Source organism: Castor canadensis, chromosome 1, assembly GCF_047511655.1.
Source record: "Castor canadensis chromosome 1, mCasCan1.hap1v2, whole genome shotgun sequence".
In the NCBI taxonomy this organism is placed as follows: domain Eukaryota; kingdom Metazoa; phylum Chordata; class Mammalia; order Rodentia; family Castoridae; genus Castor; species Castor canadensis.
Window position 1 is genome coordinate 182,079,892 of NC_133386.1, and position 20,721 is coordinate 182,100,612.

At 50.4% G+C, this 20,721-nt stretch overlaps 1 protein-coding gene and 1 non-coding gene across 2 annotated transcripts in view; both read left to right on the top strand.

Annotated features, from left to right (window-relative positions):
* Positions 1 to 19,108, top strand: part of Creb3l1 (cAMP responsive element binding protein 3 like 1) — a 34,518-nt gene extending 15,410 nt beyond the window's left edge. The window contains exons 2-12 of the mRNA XM_020172328.2: positions 4,274 to 4,502; positions 7,772 to 7,956; positions 10,384 to 10,462; positions 12,347 to 12,504; positions 12,601 to 12,750; positions 12,910 to 12,968; positions 13,134 to 13,202; positions 15,203 to 15,302; positions 16,102 to 16,228; positions 18,303 to 18,570; positions 18,722 to 19,108. Coding sequence (XP_020027917.2) covers positions 4,274 to 4,502; positions 7,772 to 7,956; positions 10,384 to 10,462; positions 12,347 to 12,504; positions 12,601 to 12,750; positions 12,910 to 12,968; positions 13,134 to 13,202; positions 15,203 to 15,302; positions 16,102 to 16,228; positions 18,303 to 18,570; positions 18,722 to 18,758 — 1,461 coding nt within the window. The 3' untranslated portion in view covers positions 18,759 to 19,108. The remainder of the gene's footprint in view (positions 1 to 4,273; positions 4,503 to 7,771; positions 7,957 to 10,383; positions 10,463 to 12,346; positions 12,505 to 12,600; positions 12,751 to 12,909; positions 12,969 to 13,133; positions 13,203 to 15,202; positions 15,303 to 16,101; positions 16,229 to 18,302; positions 18,571 to 18,721) is intronic.
* Positions 11,243 to 11,312, top strand: Trnas-cga (transfer RNA serine (anticodon CGA)). The gene has a single exon. It is a non-coding gene; the product is annotated as a tRNA-Ser (tRNA).
* Positions 19,109 to 20,721: the final 1,613 nt, after the last annotated feature.

Sequence of the window (20,721 nt, forward strand, 5' to 3'; positions counted from 1 at the left end):
AACGTCACCAACTCGCTGTGTGACCCAGGGGAGATGGCTCTCCCTCTCTGAACCTCAGTTTTCTCACTAGCAAATGGGGGGAGGGGGATGGACCATGAGCTTCCTCAGGTCCCTTCTGCCTCTAAATCATCACTGAGCTGCTAAGAGACACTGGACGCCAGACAATAGGCTGCAACGCTCTCTAAGGAGAGTCCCTGGTGACACCGTTCCCATGAAGGACAGGTGGGCCCGGAGGTGATGGGATGTGCTCAGAGCAAGCCCTGAGCAAGAAGGACTGAGCACCTGAGCGCCCTCCACCCCCCATCCAGGCTGCCCCTTGGCCGCCCTCTCCTTCCACTTGGCTTCCACTGCTTTGGAAGCTCTGTCCTGCTGGGCCTTGGCTGCTGTTTCTAGCGGGTGGGGTGGGGGGCTGCTCGCTAAATGAGGCTCCCTTAGCAGGTTCCAGTGGGCAGCACAAAAGGGGTCTCTGGGAAGACCCTGGTTCGTCTTCCTGGAGCCAAGGCCTTTCACGGACCTCAGGCCAGACTGGAGGAAGTGTGTCTTCTCTCCCTGGCCCCCGGGAAGGGGCTTGGCAAACCCTTATCTCCTGAGAAGCAGCTGCTGAGAAATACCTTAGCAACTGACTCCCGGCTCTCCAGCTCCTCACCACCCCCTCCCACGCGCGCACAGCCGCCTTAGAGACAGACCTTGCGGGCAGCGCTGGGAGGAAGCGCCCCCAGCGGCGAGGCTCGGCCCTGCAGGGGGCGTGGCCAGCACAGCCCTGGCTGGCTGATGGGGGATGGTAGTAATGAGGTCTGAGATCTCGGTTGTTCTCAGACCTTGTTCAGCTGAGGCCTCTGACATCTTGGTACCACCTTACCCCAGGAGCTGCTGGATAGTGGCACTTCCCTCTGAGATGCAAGGTCCTGTTCCCCTACCCCTATTTAGTGAGTGTCTAGCAGGTGAACCTCACACACACCTTCCTGGGGGAGCCCACAGTCTGGCAGCAAACAGGTAATTCCCAAGCAGGGAAAAGTGTGTGGTGGTTGGGAAGACTTTCTGGCTCTTCTTGGCCCCCTGGAACTCCGTTTTCCTCTCTGTCCAATGCAGAAATGCACCTTCCTTACCTCCCTGGGTAACTGAGGATTAAATGACAGAATCCATAGGAGAGCACCTTGGAAGATTAGAACCACAACCAAAATGTCAGGTGCTGATTGATTTCTGGTAGACTGGAAGTGGGAGAGCACCTGTCTGTGGGGTTTCTGGCCTCATTTTGTCCTGGATTCTCTCATCACACTTTGTTTGGAGGGGAATACCAAACCATCTTCCCCTACTTAGTTCCAGGCTCGGGCCCAGAGTTTAGGGGCTGATGTTTTCATAATAATAATAACTAACAGTCACTGAGCACTCACCACACACCAGGAGCTCTTCTGAGTGCTTTGTGTTCCTCACTCATTTTATCCTTATAATCCTGTGAGATGAGTAGCAAGCATCTTAACAAATACTGGGTCCTCATGACAATGCTATCAGGTAGGAACTATTATTTTCTCCTTCTGGGTAAGGACCCAGAAGCACAGAAAAGTCAAGAAACTTACAAGTAGTGGAGCTACAAGTGGAAAACAATAGTGGCTCCAGAATGCCTGCTCATGGGCTGCCGGGGTGGCTCAAGTGGTAGAGCGCCTGCCTAGCAAGCATAAAGCCTTGAGTTCAAACTCCAGTGCCCCCCCAAAAAAAATGTTTCCCAGAGTCCATGCTCACCCCCTGTGCCCCGCAGATGGACGTGTGGCCCAGAGCCTTATTCTCAGACAGATGGCTTCTCTGCACATCCCTGCTGGATTGGGACAGACTCCTTATAGTCTGAGCCACAAAAAGCCAATGACTCTGGACCTGAAGCCAATCTCTTGATGCCAGCCCCTAGCCACTCACCAGGTGGGAATCAAGGGATTAAGGCCACACCCGCTCTGTTTCTTCCAACCCACCAGCAAATGTCCCCATTGTTTTTAAAAATGGATGAACATTGCTTTACACATTTATAATTCATTAAAGAGAATTACAGGCACCTTACTCTGTAAACTCTTACAGGCACCTACTATGTGTCATCCCCTGGAGTGCATTATTAATGATAAGCAGTAACATTTGAGCCAGGAGCTGGTGGCTCACAGCTATAATCCCAGCTACTCAGGAGGCAGAGATCAGGAGGATCAAGGTTTGAAGCCAGCCTGGACAAATAGTTTGCAAGACCCTATCTCAAAAAAAAAACCTTCACAAAAAAGGGTTGGTGGAGTGGCTCAAGGTGTAGGCCCTGAGTTTAAATCCCAGCACCACAAAAAAAAAAGGAAGTAACATTTGTCATTTGTTGAATAGTGACTGTCTGCCAGTAGCTGTCCTAAACCTTTACATGTATTAACTGGTTTAATCCTCTGAATAGTCTTAGCAAATAGAAGCTATTATCACCTGCACTGTATAGAAAAAAGAATTAAACTTTCCCAATATCATGGAAACAAAGCTTTTATCAGATTGTTTGTTTCTAAGAGGTTTACACCTTTTCCAAATACTCACATGTAACACACCAAACTGAGATAAAAGTGTTACCAGGGCCAGGTGAGGTATCTCAGGCCTGTAATTCCAGCTACTTGGGAGGTGGAGATTGGCGGTTTGAGGCCAGTCCAGGCAAAAGATTAACAAGACCCCATCTCAACCAGTAAGTGGGGCATAGTGGCTCAGGGCACCCGTCATCACAGTTACATAAGATGCATAAATAGTAGGATCAAGGTCCAGGCCAGCCTGGGGAAATCTCGACATCTTATTGATAAAAATAACTAAAGCAAAGAGCTGGAGGCAAGGGTCAAGTGGTGAAGGCCCTGAGTTCAAATCCCAGTATTGCCAAAAAACAAAAAGAAATGTTTCTACCAGGTATTTAACATTACTATGTGCTGTGTATGCCTCTATTTTCTACTCTATTTTGTTCTGTGTTGTTTTCCCTTAAATTCTGACTATAAATATGACATGTTTTCACCTATATGAGAAGGCTAAAAGAGTCAATCTGATGGAAGTAAAGTAGATAGTGGTTCCCAGGGGCTGGGACTGGTGGCAAAAGGGGTGTTAGAGAGGATGGTGACGGGCAGAGGGGTGCAATTAGAGGAGTAACGTGTAATATTCTACAGCACAGTAGGGTAACTATGGTTGACAGCACTACATTGTATATTTCAAACTAGCTAGTAGAAAGCCGGGCACCAGTGGCTCACGCCTGTAATCCTATCTACTCCACAGGCAGAGATCAGGAGGATCACAGTTCAAAGCCAGCCAGGGCAAAGAGTTCTCAAGACCCTATCTCAAAAATACCCCTCACAGAACAGGGCTATCTGAGTGGCTCAAGTGGTAGAGCACCTGCCTAGTAAGTGTAAGGTCCTGAGTTCAAATCCCATATAGCTAAAAACAAAACAAAACAAAAAAATAGCTAGTAGAGAGGATTTGAATGTTTCTATCACAAAGAAATGATGAATGTTTGCAGTGTTGGATATGCCAGTTACCCTGATCTAGTCATATGCATTGGGTACCCCATAAATATGTACAAGTATTGTGCATGAAGTAAAAAGCTTAAATGTATACTTAAAAAATTCTAGTCATGACCCACTAAATTGATTTCATAACCTATTAATGAGTCACCACCCACAGTTTGCACAGCACTGAGTCATAGCTGAAAATATCCAGGCCAGGTTTGAGCCTCAATAGTTGGCTCCAGAGCCTGATCTCTTGGCATAAAGAACAGCTTGGAGGCTGGAGATGTGGCTCAAGTCATAGAGTGCCTGGCTAGCAATTGAGAAGCCCTGAGTTCAAACCCCAGTACCACCAAAATAGAAAGATTCAAGGCCAGTGTGTCTCCAAAACTAATAATAGAAATAAAGATAACACAAAGATGGTTATTCCTTAACTTAGTCTTGACATCAAGGTATGAAGAATTGGTGGTGAGGGGGTTAGGGACCAAGAAATGGACTTGGGCAATACAATATAAGCGATGTGATCAGCGTCACAGAGCCCAGGGTCCTGTTGCTAGGGCCAGTGAGTATTTAGCCTTGCAGAACTCACTTGAGGATGATGCTGGTGGCGTTGGCAGAGGTAATGGCTAATAGAAACCACAGGAGCTGGTGCTGGGGACTTTGGTCATGGGAGGCTGGTGGAGACAATAGCTATATTAATGTTGGGCATGAACAGGAATGCGGAAGTGATCTCGCAGTGGCACCTGCACCCCCTTCCCAAATCAAGCTCAATCCTGTCCTCGCCTCCTCCCTCCCAGCACTTTCCGGAGCACCTGGACCACTTTGTGGAGAACATGGAAGACTTCTCGAATGACCTGTTCAGCAGTTTCTTTGATGACCCGGTGCTGGATGAGAAGAGTCCTCTGCTGGACATGGAACTAGACTCCCCCACGCCAGGCATCCAGGCAGAGCACAGCTACTCCCTGAGCGGGGACTCTGCACCTCAGAGCCCTCTTGTGCCCATTAAGATGGAGGACACCACCCAAGGTAAGAGGTGGACAGCACAGGCCCAGAAGACCCAGGAGGGTGGGAGCTTCTGAGGGACAAGAGGGGACACCTGCAGCCTGAAAGCCACCCACAACCCCATCAGCAGGGCACAGCTCTCTGCCTTTTGGGTGCTCCTCAAATCAGACCCATGTGGACACTTCTCAAAAGCAGTTTGTGCTCAGTTAGGTCAAAAAGCCATTTACAAAGGGTGGCTCTCAGGCCATCAGTATCACCTGGGAGCCAATTAGAAATGCAAACCTTCACCTAGGTGAGCATGGTGATGCACACCTGTAAGGCTGAGGTAGGAGGATAGCAAGTTCCAGGCTAGCCTCGGTTACATAGTGAGACTGTGTCTCAAAAAACAAATAAACAAAAAATGCAAATCCTCAGCTCCCACTCCAACCCTGCAGAGCCAGAAACCCCATGGGAAGGTCTAAGCTTCCCGGGGTTTCCAATGCACAACGGGTCAGAGAGTCACTGATTTACAGCCAACGATGGAGATGATTAAGCCGGGCATCAGTGGGTCACATCTATAACCAAGGCTACTCATGAGGCAGAAATCAGGAGGATCAGGTTCAAAGCCAACCCCAGGCAAAAAGTTCATGAGACCCTATCTCAAAAAAACGCATCACAAAAAAAGGGCTGGTGGAGTGAGGTCCTGAGTTCAGACTCCCGTACCTGAAAAAAAAAAAAAAACAGTGAAGATTAAATAACAAATGTAGACAAAATAAAGACCTTTCCATCTCCTTGTACTGTGATGTTCTCCAAGATGCCCCCTGAGAGGGCCCTGGACCCAACTTTTATTCCTGAAGGTGGGCTCTCTTAAACCCTTTCCTCCAACTCCCCACTTTGAAATGGAGGCTCTGAGTCTGAGTCGTTCCTCTCAGGTGATCTGCACAAAAGCCACACTGTGCCCCTGCTAGAAACACTATCCCTTTAGTCATTTCTTCAAGATAGCTGGTCCTGCCTCTGTCATCTCTGGCTGAGTGGTCAGGGATGTCTGTCAGCCTCTAGAAACCTCACACGTGGGAATAACAGCAAACATTTCCAGGGCTCTCTCCAGTCTCAGAAGTGACTGAGTGTTAATTATCTCATTTAGTTCTCACCATGGACAGGTGAGACTGGAATCACTTTCCTCATAATCCCACGTGGCCCATAAGAAAAATGAGACTTCACAAAAGTGATGTTGTCTAGGTCATGCAGAATGGAGAACCGAGAGCCAGCCCCCTGATTCTAAGCCCTTCTACCACCACGTCTGCTACCCTTAAGGGGCAGCAAAGGCTACTGCTTTGGGAACCCAACAGATTTGATGTGTATCCTGGTACCTCCACTAGCTGCTGGGTGACCTTGCACAAGTTCCTTAGCCTCTCTGGGTCTCTGTTTCCTTAATTATAAAATGAAAATAATTATATAAATGAAATTATATATATATATATATATATACACACACACACACACATATATATATGTGTATCCATCTGTTAAATGGGGTGAGCAGCAGAGCCTGCCACAAACAATTCTGGGTAGGAGGAAATAAACCCGTGAGCATGGAGGTCTCAGAGCTATGGCAGACACAAGAAGTCTGTGTCCTAAGGTGCTTAGGACTTCCCAGGAGCAAAGGTGGGCTTCTGTACCCCCTGCCATGCGGACAGAGCTACTTTCTTGGGTTTTATGTGACTCGAGGGCTTGTAGCTATTAGGGTCCCAGCTGCCCACTCTGCCCTGGCCTCAGCTGAGCCACTGAACCTCCATGAGATCTCAGGCCCCAGCCTGGAGCAGGCAGGGGTGCAGGGTAGACCCTCTACCCGGCAGGTTCTCCATCCACCCCACTGGGCCTCCCAGCAACTCCTGAACCATCCCAGGTCTATTTTTAAAGCAATTTGTCTGTGGCTCTTCAGAGGGGCAGTTTCCCGGAGGCTGGTGGCCTGACCCTGTAATTTGGGAAGATTGTGAGTATTCCCGGACCCAAGGGCAGCCTGTGACCCTGGCACTCAGGCTCCCAGCAGGGTGGGGACTGGCCTCTGAGGTGGGACTGGGGAGCCACTGACCCCTCTCCCCACCTACAGTGGGCTCCAAAATCCAGAGTCCCCTCCAGCCCCTCCCCTTCATGTTGGTCCTCTCACCCCACCCCCTGCCTCACTGCTGCTTCTCTGCCTTCCAGACACTGGGGACACCATAGGCAGGGCTGACGTGGGGTGGAAGACTATGGGCACCTATCAGTGGCCAGCCCTGTGGCCCAGGTGAGGCCAGAAGACCCACTACGTAGACAGGAGGTGGAGTCTGCCCTTGGTTCCCTGGACACCCCTCCCTCCACATGCCCTGTCACCAAGTCCTCAGTCTGTTTCTATTACGTTTTCTTTGTGCAGCTCCACTGCCTGCCTTTCCTCAGACCTCATCTTCTCACTTGCACCATTTATTTAAGCAGCCACCTGTCAGTCTCCCTGCCCCCATCTTGCCAGAAGTTAATCCAGTCTTCTGCCTTGCCGACAGGTTTTTGGGATTTTTTTAAATATATAAATTCAAGCATAGTCAAATCCCTTGAATGGCTCCCCTCACATTTGGATAAACTCACAGCTCCATGCCCAGCCCCCAAGGCCAAGCCACCCTACTGGCACTTCTCTTTCTTTTTTTTTTTTATTTTTTTTGACAGGTTATTGCTATGTAGGCCAAGCTGGCATCAAACTTGCAATGCTCCTGCCTCAGCCTCCTGGGTGCTGGGATTACAGGCATGCATCACTATTCTCTGACTCCTTCCACATCCCTGAGTGCTCCCACTATACTAAATTGCGTGTGACTCTTGCTAGCTACCCAGCCCCTGGCACAGTGATCAGCAAATGTTTATTGAGGAACAATAACTATATTAACACTACTGTCATTTATTGAACATTTACTTTTTGTCAGGCACTGTGTGTGCTAGTGTTCTATGTGTATTATACTATTTAATCGTCAAAACCTACCTGTTAGGGATGGCCTGTTCCTTTCCCCATTTTAAGGATGAGGAAACTGAAGTTCAGAGAAGATAATCAACTTGCCTAAGGTCACACAGCCATTCAGGAAGGATCCAGGTCCAGTGTCCATGCCCGAGATTATCCTCACCTCTTCTGGCTCCTGCCCAGCCTGCTTCTCTCCTCACAAAGACCCCCCCCCTTTTCCTATTCACCTCCTAGTGTACCCCAACATGTCTTCTCTGTCTGTCCACCAGTGGGCAGGAGTGGGCTGAGCTCCCTGTCTGGGAGTCCCCTGAGCCTGGGTCCTGTCCTCTTCCCCCAGATGTGGACCATGGAGCATGGGCACTGGGACACAAACTGTGCTCCATCATGGTGAAGCAGGAGCAGAGCCCGGAACTGCCCGTGGACCCTCTGGCTGCATCCTCCGCCATGGCAGCTGCTGCCGCCATGGCCACCTCCCCACTAATGGGCCTCAGCCCCTTGTCCAGGCTGCCCATCCCCCACCAGGTGAGCGTGGGACTGTGGGCAGGGGCTGAGGGAGTGAGGATGGCTGGTGGGGCTGTTGGGAGCCATGCCCAAAGCCCTGTGCCTGCTCAGGGCTCTGAGACCAGGAGCAATGCCACCCTCGGGGCTGAGGGTTGGAAGTGCCAGACCAGACCTCTGCCTCCCCAACTGGCCACCCTTTCACCATCTTACAACAGGCACCACAGAGCCCTCAGAGTCCTCCTGAGGGGGCCCTCCTGTGTGCAGAGAAAGCTTGGGGAGGCACCAGGCAGGGTTGGGCATTGGAGGCCCAGTCTAGGGTCTCAGAGATAGACACAGCCCAGGCCATTTCCTTTTCTCGAAGCTTCAGGATCTTAAGAAAGAAAGAAAGAAAGGCCAACATGTAAATAGAAAAACGGTGCCATATTTTAGTTGTTTACATTTGTGAGAATAGCCACTCTCATGCCAAACTCCACCTCCACGCCCATGAATATAGAGATAACAGCGTTCAGCTATAAGCCTGAGACTCTTCCAGGAATGTGAGGCCCAGACCACTGGCTCCCCAGAGAGGCCTGAGTCCAGTTCAGCTCCTTCCTTGTGCTCTGGGCATATTACATTCATACTTTCTTCTTCAGCTTCCTGTTCTGTAAAATGGGTGTATGAACTTAAGGTTCTTCTAGGCCTAAGATTCTACAATATGAGGGCCATTTTAAAATCCCTGGAGTTGGGATTTGACTGGTCCTGTCTGCTGGCAGCCACCTGGCTCACCTGATCCAACTGTAAGTGGCTACAAGCAAGAAAGACAAGCCCCTTCCTACCTCACCCCTGACTTCAAGTTTCAAGGGGTGGCTGCAGATGTCTCCAACACAGATTGATTCCAGAGCCTGGTCACAGCAGGAAGGGAAGGCATGACAGCAGTATCTTCAGAGGAGGAAACTGAGGCTCTGGGGATTAAGTAATTGGCCCAAAATCCCACAGTCAAAACATCACTGCTGCTTTCTGACTTGACCTGCTGGACTGGACCCCCAACTCATGCTTTCTACCCTAGCCAGGTCACAGTACCCTAGTGTAGGGCACAGGAACCAGGAGTTGGCATTGTCCATAATGAACTGTGAAACCACAAAAGTGTTATCACCAGTCTGCATCAGAGTCCCATCATCCCCTAATCTGTCACCTGAGGGCTGAGCTGACCAGGGAATCACCAAGATCGGGCCAACTTGAACTTTCTCTGGTCTTCCTACATTCATACTGTAGGATACCTCTCTCTCTATTGGCTGCAGACCCAGAGGAGAGAAAACCTCAAAGTCCAGCACCCAATTCCATGCCTGCCTCTCAGAGAACACCACTTACATGCATGTTGGGAGTTGTGTGTGGAGCCACACATGTTCCTGAAGTCCTTTCTGGAATGAGTTAGAATATGAATAAATAGCCAAGTGCCAGTGACTCACGCCACTAGCTACTTGGGAGGCAGAAATCAGGAGGATCGCAGTTCAAGGCTAGCCAGGCAAATAGTTTTCAAGAACCCCATCTCCAAAATAACCAGAGCAAAATGAACTAGAGGCATGAGCATTCAAGCGGTAGAGCACCTACTTTGCAAGAGCGAAGCCCCGAGTTCAAACCTCAGGCTCACCAAAAACAAAAAAGAGAGACAGTAAATAAATAGGAATGCAAGCTTGCTGAAAATATAAATCTGGGCCTGGCCTGGTGCTGCATACCTGTGATCCCAGCTGCTTGGGAGGCAGAGGAAAGAGTAGAAGTGCAAGGCCTGCCCTTCCAAAAGCCCAAACCCTAATCTGAAAAACAAACTAAAAGCAAGAGGAATGGGAATGGGACTCAAGTCCCAGGGCACTTGCCTAACAAGCGCAAGGCCCCGAGTTCAATCCCCGATATGTCCAAGACAAAAATAAAAACAAAAGTCTGATACCATCAGTCCCTCACTTAGAACTCATTAAGAGCTCTCATTGCCTCTACTTCTCTGTCTGGACTCTACTCCTAGACTCATCTCAGACTCCAGCTTCTCTGGAGCTTTCTCTGAATCCCCAGTCAATTAATTTTTCCTTCCATACTATTGTTTTCATTCATTGAGCCACCAGTTACAGTGTGCCAGACAATACCTCTAGTCTTCATGGCAACCACATATGACCTTCGCTATCAGCACAGAGTCAGCCTCCACTGGGAAGTTCCTGGAAGCCACAGGAAGCCCTCCTGCTCTGAGCTTGAATTCTGAACTACGCTACTTGGTCCCATTTTCTCCTCTTAGGTGTTGTTTGGCTTTCCCAAGCATGAGAACTTACCTCTCTTCCCTCTGGGCTGTGCCCAGAACCCCCAAGCCCAAGCACTTCCCCAACTATGCAGAGAAGACCACCAGCTTCTGGGAAGGAGGTGAGGTGGGCAGCATGATGGGGACTGTCCCAGGGGCAGCTGATGGAGCTAGACTTATCTCTTCCTCAGGCCCCAGGAGACATGACTCAGCTGCCAGTGATCAAAGCAGAGCCCCAGGAAGTGAGCCAGTTCCTCAAAGTGACACCAGGTAAGTATGGCCAGGAAAGAGGCTCATCTCCCCTCTATTCTTAAGCAGACAGCATCCTACTTCTTTGGTCCAGCCCACTCCTGCCCCAAAAGGCCCCCCACTTCTGTACCAAATATCCTCTTCTCCCCCACATCCTCACTCTACATCCATCCATGTTCCCTTCTCTCCTTCCTTAATCTGTGACTTCCCTAATATGCCCCCCTCATTTAATCTCTCACCTTCTTTGCTGGTCCCTTTCACTAACTGAAACCTGCTCTATCCATCATCCTCCCATCTAATCGTTCATCCATCCAACCATCTGTCTATCCATTATCATCTCTCTACCCACCCACCCACCTATCCATCTACCCATCCATCCAACCAGAGTCCACTGGGTGGCCTCTCCTACTCCCAAGCACTGAGGAACAGAGTGAAGAAAGTCCCTGTACCCAAGTAGATCACAGAGTTCCCAGGGGCACAGGCAAACCCACCAATTACACAGCAGTGATATGGGCATGCAGATGGCAAATCCACAGGGAGTTTTGAGAGCTCAACCCCAGACAAGACAGGAGAAGGGTACACAGAGTTTTTTGGAGTTGGCCAAGAGGAATCTTTCTAATCCCACATCATTAATGCATCAAATACTATGGTTGAAGCATCTACTGTGTATCAAGCCCTAGGCTGTGTACCACAAGGTCTAGAAAAATTAATAAGGCCAGCATTTCATCTCAAGATGCTCACTGTCTTGGAGAGAAGACAGGAGGGAAGGGGCTCACATTAAGAAACCGCACACTGCCTGGTGGAGTGGCTCAACTGGTAGAGCACCTGCCTCGAAAGCAGGAGGCACTGAGTTCAAACCCCAGTATAACCAAAGGAGAAAAAAAGAAGTCAGGATTTTTTTCACAGGGTGCCAGTGGCTCACGCCTATAATCCCAGCTACTCAGGAGGCAGAGATCATGAGGATTGCAGTTCCAAGCCAGCCTGGGCAAATAGTTCATGAAACCCTATCTCGAAGAAAATGCATCACAAAAAAAGAGCTGGTGGAGTGGCTCAAGGTGGAGGCCCTGAGTTCAATCCCCAGCACTGCAAAAAAAAAAAAAAGAAAAGAAAAGACACCTCACACTGTAGAGCACCCTTTGCTTCCTAAAGCATCTCACATACATTAGCTTTTTGCATCCTCCTGGCTCAGAGCAGAGTTGTTTCAGCCCATTGAACAGATGAGGAAGGTGAGGTTAAGTAAGCCCAAGCATAAACATAAACATAACAGGGTCGCATAGTTGGGAGGTGCTATAGCTAGGATTTGACCTCTGGTCTGACTCCAAGTCCAGTGCTCTTTGCAGTGTGACATCCATAAGACACAAATAGTGTCAAAGGAAGGAGAGGACTCCTGCAGTAGCCCACCTTGCAAGCCAGGGAGGATGCAGCCATGACCCTGTGCTATAGTGCAGTGGAGCCCCAGATTTCCACAACTGGAATGATCTATCCTGGGAGCTCTCCCAGCATCTAGGCTCCTGGTCCTTGAATGAGCCTGGACCTCTAGGCATGTCTTCCTGACACCTGCAGAGTCTTCCTGGTGCCGTGGCCATAGAGGAGACAGTGTCTGGACTTGCAGAGCTGGGGTTTAAAGACCCTGAATCCTCTTGAAGCCAGGGATGGAGGAGAATATAGCCTATGGGCCTGGGTGTGGACACCCAGGAGCCAGGCCTCTGTGCTGTCAGAGATGGACGATACTCAGAAATCATTTTCTGGAGTGGCAGCTGTCTTCCTGACACCACAGAGGGCCTCTGATGCCTCTGGAGGGGTGAGGATTCTATAGGCTGGTGGATGCACATGCAAGCTGAACTCATAATATCAGAGCAGAACTGGGGCACGACCCTGCTAATCTGGTTTCCCTGCTCTTCCTAGAGGACCTGGTGCAGATGCCTCCAACACCCCCCAGCAGCCACGGCAGCGACAGCGACGGCTCCCAGAGTCCCCGTTCTCTGCCACCCTCCAGTCCTGTCCGACCCATGGCCCGCTCCTCCACAGCCATCTCCACCTCCCCCCTCCTCACTGCCCCTCACGTAAGGAGCTAGGGTGGGCTGACCCTGGAGGTGAGCAGTTGAGAATTCGAATTCAGGGCTTTCTAGTTCCTAATCATCTTGTCCTACTACCTACAGAAATTGCAGGGGACATCAGGGCCGCTGCTCCTGACAGAGGAGGAGAAACGTACCCTGATCGCTGAGGGCTATCCCATTCCCACAAAGCTCCCCCTCACCAAAGCGGAAGAGAAGGCCTTAAAGAGAGTCCGGAGGAAAATCAAGAACAAGGTAAAACCTCAGCCTCCCCTGCCCTACCCTGGGGCTTTGAAGGGCTTCCCAGTGGGTCAGGGCCTCTGCTCCCCTGGTGATGCCTGCCCTGAAATTGGAGGGCCCCAGGAAGTGGATATGTGGCCTTGGTAACCCCCATTTTGGGATTTCCCGCTCTAGATCTCAGCCCAGGAGAGCCGTCGTAAGAAGAAGGAGTATGTGGAGTGTCTAGAAAAGAAGTAAGCATCCCAGATGGGGTAGGACCTGGACCTTGCACCCCAGTCCTCTTTCATGAAGCACCAACAGTGGTGGAGGGGTACAAGGTGTGAGATGGTCATAGGCAGCCATGGGGCAGCAGCGAGTACAAGAGCTGCCATGAGCCTGTGTCTTCTTGGCCCCTCCAGGGTGGAGACATTCACATCAGAGAATAATGAACTGTGGAAGAAGGTGGAGACCCTAGAGAATGCCAACAGGTGGGTAGTGCTACCTGCATCCCCCTGTCCTACTGTAGCCTGTGCCTGCACAGTTCTGGATGGCAGGAGAGAGGAGAGGTAACTAAGCTAAGCATGACACCTCAAATATACCCTGTGGCCTGGGACTTCATACGTCCTGTCCCTTCCCTGGCTTCCCAGTCTTCATCGTTTGCACATGAATCAAGACACCTGATGGTTAGCTGAGATCATATGGAGCAGAAGTTTTCCAAGTGTGGTCCCTTAGACTTGCCACATTAGTGTCCCCTGGGAACTTGTTAGAGATGCTTTTTCTCAGGCTCCACTGAATCAGAAACCCCAGGGTGAGGGCCCAGCATTCTGGCTTTTTGTTTGTTTTTTTAGCGGTACTGGGGCTTGCACGCAGGGCCTTAGCTTGCTAAGCAGATGCTCTACCACTTGAGCCACTCACCAGCCCTTTTTTGTGTTGGGTATTTTCAAGATAGGGTTTCTGGAACTATTTGCTGGGCTGGCCTCCAACCACCATCCTCCTGATCTCTGCTTCCTGAGTAGCTAGGATTACAGGTGTGAACCACCAGCACCCAGCTATAGACTATGTTTTAACGAGTCCTCCAGGTGACCCCAATGAACCCTAAAATTTGAGAACCAGTGCTAGCGATTCTTGCTTCTTAAAGCCAGTTCACCCAGACAGGCCACATGCACATCACCTGAGAATGTGTAAGAAATGAGGAATTTCAGCACTCTCCCTAGACTTGCCCAGCCAGCATCGGAGTTTTAACAAGAATCCTGAATGATTCACATGCACAGTTAAGTTGAGAAACCCAGCACATTGACTGGCAGGTAGCATAAAGTCACAGCTCTGGGTTCTTGCTACTCTCTGCCACTTTTGTGACTCTGAGGGAACTGTGAGACCTCTCTGGACCCCAGGATTTTGTCAACAGGGGGATGACAGAAGCTCTCCTTACAGGATTAATGTGAGAATTCTAGGAGATAGTGCATGAAAGGGCCAAGTATGGTGGTTGGCATTTAAGAATGCTCAATTTGTGTTAGTTTTTCTTCCCTTTTTATTATTAGTCCCACTTCTTGATCGTGCTGGGCTGGGAAGCCCACTGAAGGTCTTTGACAATTACTTGCTGGGAGTAATTGCAGTAACATAGAAAACAGCCTGGTATACAGTAGGAGCCCACCCCAAGATTGTATACTCCTTTCCTTCCTTTTTATGCAACCCCCAACCCTTTCTCAGCTGGATCCAGCCACTCCCCTGATTGGTTTGGAGAATCTCCCACTCCGCCCCCAGCCCCACCCCCCAGGACAGGGGCGGAGCCCTCACGCCTCACTCCTTTACCTCTGGCCCCAAATAGGGCCAAGCCCTTGGTGCTATTTCGCCACCTGCTGTTCGCTTTGGGAACTGCACAAGCCCTGCTAGGTGGAGAAGAGAGCTGATTAAACCTTTTTCACCCTCTTCGTATACACAGAGGATTCCACGCCGGGTCGGACCCAGACTTCACCTTCAGGGAAGAAGGTGAAGCAAGGGATACTGACACGGAAATCCATAAAAAAGCGAAGTGTTGCAGGTGTAAAAACAATAAAGTTAACATAAACTATAGTTGTCATTCACTGGAGGCACTACTTATCAGGCACTGTGACAAACATGTCCTTCTTGTCAGCTAAGGGTGCTGTGGGGGTGCAGAGGTCAATGGATCTTTGGTTGCTGTAGGGTAAGGAAAAGAAGACCTGCCTTGCCCAAGTGGGGGCAGGTCCTCCCCCTCCAACCCTCTCTTTGGCAGGGAGCATTCCAGGGCACCCCTGAGCTCCTGCAGAGTGACCCAGCTATCACCATGAGGCAGGCCCCAGATGCCTGAGCCACACTGCAAAAGAGCCAAGCAGGAGGTGACCTTTTCAGTCTTGACTGAAATGGGTACCTGGTGTAGAGGCCAAGTCAGGAGCAGTCCCAGCCTCCCACTACCACCCCAGAAATGGCTGCCAGGTTGGAGCCTCCTGGGTGACCACTGTGCCCTCCTCAGGACCCTGCTCCAGCAGCTGCAGAAACTCCAGACACTGGTCACCAGCAAGATCTCTAGACCTTACAAGATGGCCGCCACACAGACTGGGACCTGCCTCATGGTACGTGCTTTGTCCCCAGCACAGCACCAGAGGAAGACAGCTCTTCCTTAGGCTGGCTTTCTAGGAGGGTGGGCAGAGCTTTGAGGGATTGGTGATATCGTGGGCGACATCTTGGTGGACTGGCCCCAGCAAAGCCCAGCCCCCTTCACCAAATCCACAGAGACTTGTACCATACAACCTTCTTTGACCAATTACAACATCGGTTGAGTAGATGATGCCAGAGAACCCAAGGAGGGGCGGGTCCCTTGGAGTAAAAAGGACTTGGGGAGACACAGGCTTAAGGTCATTGTTCTTTCTGGAATGGATGGTAGAGGAAGCCTAAGTAAATTCCTAGAAACCCAAAAGTGTTCCAGAGTGCGGCTTGGACCTATGCTCATCCATTTTCTCTGTGTTTTTGGAAATGTGGGGCCTAATGGCACCTGGCTGACTGTGCCCTGAGGGCAGGGCCCAGTTGGGGATCCCTGGCTTTCAGCTCTTCCTGCTGGCCACTCTTCCTGGGCATCCTCCTGAGGATGTAGTATGGTGTTATGTCACCATCCTGGTCATATCAGCAACCACCACCTTCACTTACCCGTTTCTTCCTTTCCTGATTCCTCCACCCTATAGGTGCCTGTGGTGCTCCCCACAATGGGCTGCGGTGGCCTGAGCTGCCCCCACAGGTTCCTAAGGAAGCAGGAGACCCCACTTCTAGGGGGGTGTTGGGCTCTGGGAGCTGCTTTCTTGGACAAACACTAAAACTTTTGCACCTTGCAGCCCTACCCTGTCCCAGATCTATCTGATGGTCACTCTGTCCTACCAGGTGGCAGCCTTATGCTTCGTTCTGGTGCTGGGCTCTCTTGTGCCCTGCCTTCCTGAGTTCTCCTCTGGCTCCCAGACTGTGAAGGAAGACCCCATGGCCGCTGACAGTGTCTACACGGCCAGTCAGAGTGAGTACCTCCCAATTGCTGGAAGCCACACACAGGAAGAGCCATGTTTTGAGTGGGCATCATCTTAACCCTCCCTCCCCATTTTGCAGATGAGCCAAAGTGGGTCTGGGATTTGCTTGACATTGGTGGTAGAATTGGGACTAGAACACAGAGCTCCTGTCTCCCAGTCCACCTCTCAGAAACCTTCGAGTGTCTTGGAGGAGATCAACTTAGCAGAAAGCAGGAATGTTCTGGATCTAACCTCCGTGGATGATGGTGATGGTAGTGATAGTGCCTTAGCTAAACACCATCACTATTTCACTGCCGAGACAGCCCTGAATTTCATCTCAAGGGCCTTTTAATAAGTTGGTGCTGCTGCCTGAAGCCCTGTGTTAAGAACGATTATGAGGAACCACTCAGAACCTACAGGAAGTGGACTAGGGTCCATTGGCAATGTCTACCTCCTACAAAAGAGGTCATGGTGTCAGTTCAGATATTTTTCCTCCTAGTGGGGAACCATGAGGGACAGTGGTCAGAACACGAGCTGTAGACTCAGTCATAGCTGGTGCTACACTTTACTGTGTAACCCATGTCACACAGCTTTAATTTCTGTAAAATGGGAGCTGCTATTCTGCTTTCCTCAGCTGGCTGTGGTGGCAATTCAGTGAGGTGAGGCATAGTGACACTGGCACATACTAAGTGAACAACAGAGAGGCAAGAAAAGACATGTTACATGAGTGGCAAAGGGAGGACCAGTGCAGGGCACAGCAAGGAATAGCATGTCTTTCAGAGGCAGAGGATACTTGAAGTAGACCTTCAGAGGAACTTTCAGGTTGTCCATCATATCCCAGGAACACATATCTGGCATGGTGGAGGAGGAAGAAGAAACAGATGGGGGGGGGTCAGAAAAAGGGGAGAGTGGAGAGAAGTGGTTTCAAGAAGTGGGATCCTGCAGGGAGGATGAGCAAGACATTGAGGGCCTGGAGGAGAGGAAGCCAGCTGGTGGTTGGGGGGCTGTCAGGAGAAGAGGAAGTGGGGGCAGGGAGTGAAAGCCACTCCCTGGACCAGAGGCTCTCAAGGAAGAGCAGGACGGCTGTTAAGGGAGTAGGCAGCAGGATGCAAGATCTCAGAGCCACATGTCTGGTGTTCTAAGTCAGAGGAGCCAGTGGAGAGAAAAGATGGATGCCATGGAGGTGGAGTTGATGGACCACGGAGTGAGAGGAAGAGGGAATGGATGGGCCTGGAGTAGACCCAGTGTTTGGGCAGGGCAGAGAGGAGGGCATGTCTGAGGAAGGAGGTGGCTTCTGGAACAGGCTGTTTTCCGGAGCTGGTCCGTTGCACAATGGTAGAGATGGTCTTTCACATAGATTGTTAGATCATGGGTGGTGGGAGGGGCTTGAAGGTGAATGGTAAATCCTGGAGCCAGCAGACCTGAGTTTGCATCCTACCGTCAATGAGGGCTGGTGTGGGACAGCTTACCTGATAGCCTAGACCCTCGATTACGTGCTCTGTGAACCAGGGATAAAGAAACCTCATTCCCAAGAGTTTCTGTAAGATTTTAATAATTGAATGTAGGTTTAAGGGTCTTATATAATGCCCGGACATGGCAGGTATCCAACAAATGTTTTGTTTTCTTTCCCTTGATTTCTCTGAAGGGCAAACTAGGGCTTAGAATGAGAGAGGCTTTTTGTGTGCCTCCCAGAAAGTAAGTGGTACTAGTTATGGGATTAGAACCTAGTTCTCAGTGCCCAAACCCTGTACTCTCTTCTTAGGAAAAGCCAACTTTTTCTAGCTAGCTGGTCTACGAAACACAGTTTCAATCACTTCCCCTATATTACTCCCCTCTACAGGAGGTTGGCCCCTCCTGTAGTATCCCCATTTTACAGATCAGCAAACAGAAGCTAGGAAAAGTTAAAGCAAAATGTGTGACTAACCTGAGGTCAAACAGCTAGAGAACATTAGAACTAGGATTCAAATCCAGACCTGTAAGACCTCAGAGCCTGTGTCCTTTACTACTGGGCCATGATTGTAGCCACATTGGAGGCAGGGGGACACCTGAGGGACATCCCTGGCTCACGCTGCACCTCCTCCCCAGTGCCCTCTCGAAGCCTCTTGTTCTATGACGACGGGGTGGGGTCGTGGGAAGATGGCCACAGCACCCTGCTGCCCGTGGAGCCCCCGGAGAACTGGGAGATCAAGCCAGGGGGGCCATCAGAACAGCGGCCCCAGGACCACCTGCAGCATGACCACCTGGACCGCACCCATGAGACCACCAAGTACCTGAGTGAGGCCTGGCCGAAGGACAGCAGTGGCAATGACACCAGCCCCAACTTCTCCCACCCCAAGGAGTGGTTCCAGGACAGGTGGGTGGGTAGCCCCTTCCCTTCCTAGGGTCTAGGATCCCACCTCAGACGTGCCCTGCCAGGATCCAACCTTTGCTGGTCTAGATCCAGTTCCCAGAAGGTGAGGGGTCCCTCCAGACAGACTCACCCCTGGCTCCTCTTCTCTCTCCAGGGATGTGGGACCCAACACCACCATCAAACTCTCCTAGGCCAGTCCAAGACCCAGGACACAGGACGGACCCCCTGGCACCCAGAAGAGGCATTCTCTTGTTCACCAACCCGGATCCAGCTCATACCCCTGCCCTGGGGCTCCCCACCCCAAGAAAAGGAGTTCTGCTTCTCCTCAACCCTCCCCAACCCAAGCCCCTGACATTTGGACTGTTCCCTTGGGCCAACCACTCTGTTCTCCCTTGTCCCTCTCACCACCATCCGTCCTCAGATAAACCACTCACTGGGCCACCCCTCCTCCTCTCTCATAATGACCAACAGACCACTGCCCCCTGCCCCCGACATCCACACACACACACACACATCCACAACCCCCCCACCCCACCCCACCTTCCACTGTACAGAGACCAAGAACAGAAATTGTTTGTAAATAATGAACCTTATTTTTTATTATTGCCAATCCCCTAAGATATTGTATTTTACAAATCTCCCGCCTAAAGTCTTCCTCTCTTGTTTTATATTTTATGAAGTCAGTGCGAGCTTTGATGCTCCCTGGCCTGGAACAGAGGGACCCCCCAACACCCTCTCCTGGCCTCCCCCTGCCACCGCTGCCCAAGCCGCTGGGCCTTTTTAACTGCCAAACTGCTCCCTCCATCAGCTCAGCACACGCTTTAAGAAAGCAAAATTGAAAAAAAAAAAAAAAAAAAAGATGCAGCATCAATTCCAGACTTTGTGCCTTTCTTCATGGGGGAGAGGGCAGGACTAAGGGATGGAAGAATGAGAAGGGCAGGCTTCTTTTATGTTCCAGCAGAGGGTGGGTGGGGACCGTGAGAAGGCTTTTCTGCTGGGCTCCATTTTCTAGCCAGGCATGGAATTCAGACTAGACACAGAATTCTGCTGTAATTCCCCCACCCCAAGGCTGTTCCACGTACCTCTTACTGCTTTGTGTGGAGACAGAGAGTCATATATAAGCCACTGTGTTAGTACAGGCCACCTAGTGTAGGCCAGGCTCTGGGCTTCACTCCCCTGCTCAGCCTGGTCCTCCTAAGACCTGATGATTTTTTTTTTTAGGGGGGGGAATATGGGGACTTGAACTCAGGACCTACACCTTGAGCCACTCCACCAGCCCTTTTTTGTGAAGGGTTTTTCAAGATAGGGTCTTGCAGAACTATTTTCCCCGGGGCTGGCTTTGAACCATGATCTGCCTCCTGAGTAGCTAGGATTACAGGCATAAGCCACCAGTGCCTGGCTAAACCTGATGATTTTTTTTTTTTTGGTGGTATTGGAGTTTGAACTCAGGGCCTTGAGCTTGCTAGGCAGGTGCTCTACCACTTGAGCCATGAGCCATGCGCCATGCTGCCAGTCCCTTTTGCTTTTATTATTATTATTTTTTTTTTGCTACTTGCTTTTATTATTTTTTGAAGAGGGTCTCACTTTTATGCCTAGGCTGGCCTGACCCTCAACCCTCCTGTTTACTCTTCTTTGAAGATGGAATGACAGGTGCTCACCACCATGTCCAGACTGTTGGTTGAGATGGGATCTTGCTACCTTTTTTCCTTCAATCCTCCCAATCTCTACTTCCTGAGTAGCTAGGAGTACAGGCGTGAGCACATGCCCAGCTAAACTAGTCAGTTTCTTAGTTCTTACTTCCTTTCCTCCACTAGATTAAAAGCACAGACTTCAAATTTAGAACAGCTGGCTGGGTGTGGTGGACCCAGCTAGTCAACAGACTAAGGCAGGAAGATCACTTGAACCCAAGAGTTCAGTTCAAGGCCAGCCTAGGCATCACAAGGAGACCCCTCCTCAAAAAACAAGTATTGGAGTTGCCATTTGATAGCTGTGGTAGGCAATGCCTTCTGGTGTACACACCCTGTTTAATCTCTTCCAATAAATAAGAAGGGACTTGTGAAAAATTAGATTACCTTTTATGGCAAAGGTAAAGAGATTTTGCTAAGTGTGGTGGCACACATCTGTAATTCCAGCACTTCGAAGGCTGAGGCAGGA